Source organism: Gadus macrocephalus, chromosome 7, assembly GCF_031168955.1.
Source record: "Gadus macrocephalus chromosome 7, ASM3116895v1".
NCBI classification, from domain to species: Eukaryota; Metazoa; Chordata; class Actinopteri; order Gadiformes; family Gadidae; genus Gadus; species Gadus macrocephalus.
In genome coordinates this window covers 26,504,274-26,512,460 of record NC_082388.1, presented here as the reverse complement: position 1 = coordinate 26,512,460, position 8,187 = coordinate 26,504,274, and the positions used below count along the sequence as shown (strand labels likewise).

At 53.5% G+C, this 8,187-nt stretch overlaps 1 protein-coding gene across 1 annotated transcript; it reads right to left on the bottom strand.

The window, feature by feature from the left end:
- Positions 1 to 4,277: 4,277 nt before the first annotated feature.
- LOC132461444 (uncharacterized) lies at positions 4,278 to 7,830 on the bottom strand. Its single transcript, XM_060056529.1, has 3 exons — positions 6,950 to 7,830; positions 6,690 to 6,853; positions 4,278 to 6,534 (listed from the first exon to the last, which is right to left on the bottom strand). The coding sequence occupies exons 1-3, from the start codon at positions 7,828 to 7,830 to the stop codon at positions 4,742 to 4,744; spliced, it is 2,838 nt and encodes a 945-aa protein (XP_059912512.1). The 3' UTR covers positions 4,278 to 4,741.
- Between the last annotated feature and the right edge of the window lie 357 nt (positions 7,831 to 8,187).

Genomic DNA, 8,187 nt, shown 5'->3' with positions numbered 1-8,187 from the left:
CGGTGAGAGACAGAGTGCTCGCCAAAGTCATGAGGCTGTCGCCTATGGTGGTTGTATATTATTGTGTATTGATTATACTAATAATGTACAAACAGACACATTATCCTGTAGGCTATGTTGATTATTCATTTAAAAAGTAGAAAAATACAGTTTTTGCCAATTGCTTGAACACTATGGACACATGCTTAGACCAAAGTAACACAACTTGAAGTTTTCCTTACTATAACACATGCAACCATGCCTTCAACAAAAGCGCTGCTTTGCACTTTAGTTGCAATTGTGCAACACACTTGTTCCTGCACACTACACACTATTTCATACATAAGACACTTAGTTCAAAAATGAAATCCCAGCATACAATTGGGAAAACACATCTATTCGTAATACAAAAAAACACATTGGGTAATTGAAAATACTTAGATACACACCTGAAAACACTTATTTACAAAACTGAACACCAATCAGCCAGCTATAAAAAGGCCAAAGGGCAATTGTGCATGTCCCGGGGCAGCGCGGGGGAAATATATCATCGTGTGCTGCCATGCCTTTGAGGGTAACTGCACCATCATGAAAAAATAGGTCCCTACAATACCCAACACCAACATATCATCACATTTCTAGATGCACTTCATGATGCAGCTGTAAAGGACCGACCAGAGCAGCCCAGGTTTGTTGTTGTCGTGGATAATCTTAGTTTCCATCGGGCTGTTTTGGTCCGGAACTGGTTCACCAACCATAGACAATTTGAAGTTGTATACTTGCCCCCTTACTTGCCATTTCTAAACCCAATACAATATTTTTTTTCGGCGAGTTTTGACACAATGAGCCAAGTTTTCCAAAACGTGTTCAAGCAACTGGCAAAAACTGTATTATTAATATAATGAATATAAAATATTATTACGTTATTGAAATCTCTTATCTGACTATAGAGTGGCGAAGTCACGCCCCTTCCGGTAGGGCTCATGGAACCTATGAGATCGAAAAATATGAATGGGTGTCAATGGAGAGAAAATAATTATTTTCTGGTCCCAGTCTTTATATGCCCTGGATTACACATATGTTGTTTGTGGATTTAAATGATAATTTTTCATGCAAAGAAAACTAAAAATTTTCGTGAAGAAGTTTGATAATTGTAGGTTTTATGTGAGGCCGCTTTGTGAACTACAGCTCTTCGCTGCTCTCGACGCATATGATATACGTCACCACACCCGCCCTTGGAACTCGGCACAGAGATGGCGATCTCTCTGCCCCACTTCACCGCTTTTTCCAAGGGGAGGATAAAAGCATCGAAAGAGGTGAAAACCATTATAAGTCGGGGCACGTGCAGAGTTTCAGTTATGCCGATGGGAAGATTGTCGGTCTTCTCCACGCCAGTCGCAGGTAGCGTGACGTCACATACGAGCCGTGTAGTCTTTCTCGTTGTGTTTTCTCTACAGCCTTTATCTGAACAATTGCACAATAAACGGTCGAACTCTTTGCATGAAAAATTATAATTTAAATCCACAAACAACATATGTGTAATCCAGGGCATATAAAGACCGGGACCAGAAAATAATTATTTTCTCTCCATTGACACCCATTCATATTTTTCGATCTCATAGGTCCCATGAGCCCTACCGGAAGGGGCGTGACTTCGCCACTCTATATGCACACGAATGAGTTTATAAACGGAAAGCAGCGTAGCTCCACCCCCCTGCAGCGGTTGGTTTCAGGGTTGTCATGGAAACACAATTGTACTACTACTTGTCAATTTAAAGGAGAATTCTGCGAGTCACACTTTGTCGAAATCTGGCACGTTATATTTATATACATTATACGACTCTCCTGATGAGTTTTATCCTCCTGGTCCTCTGATCAGCCAAGGAGAGGGAGACTTGCTGCTTGTGTGACTGACAAACTTCTGCACGATACACACACGTCGAGTCTAAATCATGCGATAGGCGCGCACGAAGACATCCTCACAGCATGCACACCTGCCATCTAGTGGTGAATCCGCAGATTGCAAACATGTGAAAAACGCAATTTGGTATTGTAGCGTCGGCCAAGAAGAACACAGTCAGGTTTTGTGGAAAGGTAATTCTGCGTCCCATACACCACACGACTGCAGATCCTTTATCAATGTCACACAGCGCACCGCACACCCAACCAACGGACATGCAACTCTGGGTCACGGTTGGCGGCAACACTACACACAATAAACAACACCCCACAACACACAACTACATTCAACCGAACACACAACCCCAACACCAAAAGGCAATAAAACCCCTTTTCCCCAACCGACATCACAAATACCCAGACTCCCCGGGGGGTAGGAGTCGCCACAGTATCTAGTCGTTTGATTTGTCGACTGTCAGCCACTGTAGAAACATGGCGTTGTAAAATGACAGCGGAGTCGGTGCATTCCCATGGTGGCGCATTCAGGTCGAACATTGTGACCTGAGATAACGTGAACTTGGAAGGCTAGCTTTCCTAGCCTAGCTTTTATGACTTCTAGTATTAGCGAAGGCTAACGCAATGTCATGGAATTAACTTGAGATGTATATGGAACACTAGAAACCATCGCTACTGTACAAAAGGTATTCCACTCAACCAATAAAAGTGGAAGACAAATTTGTCGTAGCCAAAGCATAGACTGTAGCGTAGCTAAAGCCGGTATGTAGCTTACTGCAGTGTATGAGAACTAGCAGTTAACTGAGTTAATATCAAACATCGTAAAACAAGGTGATTTGTAGGTTTCTCTGCACTTACAGCGCATTTTTGCCTGCTGAAAAGGATCTTATATCGGTTCCAGCTTTTCTCTTAGACATTATGGATCCAGTTAAATAGCCTTGCGACTTAAGCCTTTTGTGGTTGTTTGTATAATTTGTTAAATTATATTTAATGTCATCGCAAGGGGGAGGGGGAGGAGGGTGAACGTGTGCTGTCTGTACACAACGTGATAATGGAGAAGTTTCAAGACAGACAGCCAAAATTGACATTTTTATTCAGAAAATAGCCGGTCCTTTTGCTTCCTGTAAAAAGCATGTTTGTGACACTGGATAACTATATGGATACATCATCTAGCCTGCATGTGGAGGGCCTCATAAGGTAAGAAATTGGTTTACGTAAACTTTGCTGCTGGTTTTGTTTGCTCGTGATGGCCTTGTAGGCCTATCCTGACATAAATATGTTCTCGCATAACCTGTGTGATTATCCGAAACTGTAGGGGATTTTATTTGTGGGCAATTTGCTTATGATGTTGTAACGAGTGAAGTCTACATTGGTCCTTCCCAAGTGTACTGGTGGTCAGGATTTGGCAGATGCAATTCTCCTCTGGACGTTTTTTTTTTTTTTTTTTTTATGCAGCATAACGCAGAGTTACGTATGTAACTCCGGTTCTATGAATCCTGGATGACCGCCAGAGGCGGTGCATTAAGCACTGGATTTATCCGTCTCGCGCATGCGCAGTTCGAGTACCTATACCAACAAGGTCACATGTGACCCTCGTGACACCGGATTGGCTATACAGCCTGGTGTCGACAGAGGATCTGTTCCCAGAATCTTCTCGCGAACCACGAGACTTCTGAGTGACCTGTAACTCTGGCGGTCATCCAGGATTCATAGAACCGGAGTTACATACGTAACTCTGCGTTCTATTTCATCCTTACTGACCGCCAGAGGCGGTGCATTAAGCACTGGATGGCCAATACCAACAACGTCACGAAGAGTCAAGGTGCTCATCTACTGATCAGAGAAAGCAGAGCTTGGCATCAGGGCCACGCCCATTGGATGGGGAGTGGCAACGTTGACCTGGTAGAACCTGGAGAATGTGCTAGGCGACGCCCATGACGCCGCGGCACAGATGGTCCCCAGGGGCACCCCTCTCAGGGCAGCCCATGATGTGGAGACGCTCCTAGTTGAGTGACACCTCACCCTGGATGGCGGGGGGCGGCCACTGGCCCCATAGGCGTGTGTTATGGTCTCCACAATCCAGTGGGACAGCCTCTGCTTTGTTAAAGCACGACCCCTGTTAGGGCCACCATGGCAAACAAAAAGCTGCTCCGACTGGCGAATACCGGCGGTAGCAGAAATATAAGCCCTAAGGGCCCGCACCGGGCACAGCAGCTCAGACCCACCCTCCCCAGAAGGGGGGTCAAAGCGTGCTAACTGGATGGGCTGGTTAAGGTGATTGCGTGGCAGGGTCTTTGGCAGGAACGCAACGTTCGGCCATAGAGTGACACCCGAGCCATCAGAGTTCCACCTCAGGCATGTATCACTCACTGATAGGCATGCAACTCCCCGACCCGCTTGGCAGATGTTATGGCGAGTAAAAAGGCAGCCTTCATAGACAGCCACTTCAAACCCCCTTGACCCAAAGGCTCGAAGGGAGGAGATGACAAGGCTTCCAGCACCAGCGGCAGGTCCCATGCTGGAGACCGCATGGCTGTAGGGGGACGCAGCCTCAAAGCCCCTCTTAGAAAGAGGGACACTAATCTGTGGCGCCCTACCATGGCGCTGCCAACCCTATCATGTAGGGAGGAGATGGCAGCGACATAGACCCTCAAGGTAGAGTGCGACCGGCCACTATCCAGGAGGGACTGCAGAAATTCCAGCACCGTGGTCACAGCGCAGTGCACTGGATCCACGGCCCTAGCCGCACACCAGTTGGAGAACAGCTTCCACCTGTTTCCGTACTGCAACCTGGTCGATGGTGCCCTGGCACTCATGACCGTACCCCTGACAGCCGCAGTGCACTCCCTCAGCAGTGGGTCGGGCCCTGCAGTGGCCAAGCCCAGAGCTGTAGGCGAGAGGGGTCGGGATGCCAGATCTGACCCCCCAGCTGGGACAGGAGATCCCTCCTGTCGGGGAGGCGCCATGGCGAGCTGCAGCAGAGCCTGAGCAGCAGTGGATACCAGAGCCTCCCCGGCCAAAAGGGGGCCACCAGAAGGAGCCGGTGGCCCTGCAAAAGGACCCTCTGGAGTGTCGGCAGAACCAGAGGCAATGGTGGGTAGGCATAAAGAGCCCTGTCCGGCCAATCGTGCGCCAGCGCGTCCTGCCCTAAAGGGCTGGACGCTTCTGCCCAGGAGAACCAGAGGGGGCAATGCGCCGACTCCTCCGAGGCAAAGAGGTCCACCTCTGCCCTGCCAAAGAGGCCCCACATTGACTCCACCACCTCGGGGTGAAGCCGCCATTCCCCCGGTGGAGGCTTCCGTCGGGAGAGGAAGTCTGCCGCCCGATTCTGGGCCCCCGGCAAATAGACTGCCCGTAGGCTGGCCAGACGGGGAGAAGCCCAAGTCCACAGGCTCTGGGATACCCGGAGTAGCCGTGCTGACCTGGTGCCCCCCTGGTGGTTCACCTGCGAAACCGTGGCCATGTTGTCCGACCGGACCAGGACATGCCGGCCTGTCAAATGGGGCAGAAAGCTGGCTAATGCCAGCTGCACAGCCCGGAGTTCCAGCACATTAATGTGTTGTGCCACGTCCCGGCCAGACCACCGTCCCTGCGCAGTCCTGCCCTGCCACACTGCGCCCCATCCCGAGAGGCAGGCGTCGGTTGTCACCAACTCCTGGCGTGCCGGGATTGCGCCCATGGGCACGCCTGCCTCCAGATACGCTCTCTTTCTCCATGGAGCCAGAGAGACAAGACACTGCAGGGTCACCTTGACCCTCCTCTGCCTGTGCCACTTGGCATCTAGGTGCAGGCTGTTCAGCCACATTTGGAGTGGGCGCAGGGACAGTAAGCCCAGAGGCACCACAGCTGAAGCAGCTGCCAGCTTGCCCAGAAGCTGAAGAAAATGAATAAAAAGCAGCCTCCTGCCGGCTCTGAAGAGGGGAAGGAGGCGGAGGATGTCGTTCACCCGTCGAGGTGAAAGGTAGGCCTTCATGGCGACCGAGTCCAGGACCAACCCCAGATAGGTAACCCGTTGGGAAGGGTCCAGGCAACTCTTTGTTTGATTCACCGTCAAGCCCAGCCGGGCGACGTGCAACAGCAGGCGGGCCGTGTCCTGGGCCACCTGGGACCTGGAGGGCGCACAGACCAGCCAGTCGTCCAGATACGGCAGGACCTTCATGCCCTGCGCCTGCAGGGGTGCGAGGGCTGCCGCCACAACCCTGGTGAAAACCCTCGGGGAGAGGGAAAGCCCGAAGGGAAGTACCCTGAATTGGTAATGCCTGCCCCGATAGGCAAACCTCAGGAACCGCCTGTGGTGTGCCGCAACCGGCACATGAAAATAGGCGTCCTTTAGGTCTATAGTCGTGAACCACTCCCCCCTGGCAACTACCCTCAGGGTGTCCGCCGAGGTGAGCATGTGAAATGGTAAAATTTTTAAAAACATGTTCAGGCCCCTTAGGTCTAGAATGGGCCTGAATCCGCCGTCTTTCTTGGTTACCAGAAAGTAGGCCGAGTAGAACCCCCCGGGTTGTAACTGAGGGTCCACTGGATCGCACCCTTGGCCAGGAGGGCGGATAGCTCCTGGGCCAGAGCTGCGGCCTTCGTCGGGTCGCGGACGACTGTCATCCTGACCCGGCCGAAGGCCTGGGGCCGGCGTCGGAACTGTAATTCGTACCCCCGGGTTAAGGTGGAAACCACCCAGGGGTCTATAGTACAGGCAGCCCAGTAGCTGATCTGCTGCTGGGAATAACAGCCGACGACCGGCCCCGTGGTCCTAGCGCCTGGCCCCCCGGCCTCTGTCGGCTCTGGAGGGGTACCGGTGAGGCTCCGCGGCCCGAGGCTGCCCGGGCGGGCGGGGGCGCGAAAGCTATCAGCGGGCTGCTGGGCGGACCGCCGAGACCTGCGTAGGCCCTCATCTCTTGCTGGGTAAGAGCGTGGTGGCTGGTAGCGGCCCCGGGGGGCAGCCGGGGGGGCTCTAGGCCTGCCAGGAGCGGAGACACTCCTGTGAAGACCCGACAGCTGCAGGTTGGTTTGCCTAGCTTGGGCAGCTCGCTCCAGCGTCTCCAGGGCAGCTGACCCAAACAGCTCCCCCGGTACCACTGGCACGGCTCTAAGGGCCTTCCTGCACGCCTCCGTCAGGGGCGACTGAGCCAACCAAACCTGGCGGCGAGTCTGGACCAGGGTGGACATAACACGCCCCAATTCCCTGGACATGAGGGCAAAGGCCTGTAGGGACGCGTCGCTCAGGTCCTGTGTAGACGGCTCAACTGCAGCTTGTTGCAGCGAGGTCGAGAGCGCCAGCATTAGGTGGGAGAGGGAGTTGCCAATCCGCCCCATACGTGCTGCTGCGTCATAGGCCTTCGAAAGCAGGTCGTCTGTGACCCTGCACTGGGGCCGAGGACACCTGGCATCCGGCCGCAAGGCCTGATCGGGGGTTAGAATGAGGGAGGCAATGGCGGGCTCAACGGGTGGCATACAACCCAAACCATACTGCGCTGGATCCCGCATGGCAGCCAAGGCTCGAGCACTGGAAGAAGGACGGGGGAGAGCCTTGGCGTCCTTCCAGCAGAGGTGTAGCTCCTTTAAATACTCCTCCGAAGGAGGGACAGAGAAAGGGGCTGTGGCAGGGCTGCGCCTGAAAAAGGCGCTAGGCTGGGCCAAGTCTGCCTGAGGAGCATCGAGCCCCAGGCGAGCCAGGGCCGTACGGATGACGGCCCCGATGGGGTTACCCTCTGTGCTGTGCCCAGAGCTCTGAGCAGAGGAGCGGGAGGCCTCCCCAAAAGCATTTGAGGCTTCCTCCCCCGTGACACCCTCACTGAAGAGGTTGGCTGATGCCGCCAGCGACAGGACATCGTCCGTCCCCGGCACATCCCCCAAGGAAGGGTCAGGCTGGATGTCAGCCACCGCGCCACCTGCCCCAGGTTGCAGGGTCAGGAGGAGTTCCTGTATCCTCTCCATATCGGACGACAAGCGATCCACCTTGGATGCTAGCTCGTCCCTAGCCCTTTTCCTGGGGGGGGGGGCCTGCTCTACCCCGACGCCAAGAATGGCCGGGCTGAGCTGGAGGAAGTGGCGCCATTGATGGTAGGTCGACAGCTGCCGGATGTTCCACCGCTGCGAGCCTAGCCAGCCTGAGTGCCAAGGGCATGGAGCCGCAGTTCATACAGGCCCTCTCGGTAAGGCCCTCCCTCAAATGCTCGAAGCCGAGGCAAGAGGGGCAGCGATCATGGCCATCGTCAGGCTCAAGGAGGGCCACACAGGCGCCACACACATGAGCCATCAGCAGAACACTGGGAGAGGGAGCACTGCCTTCAC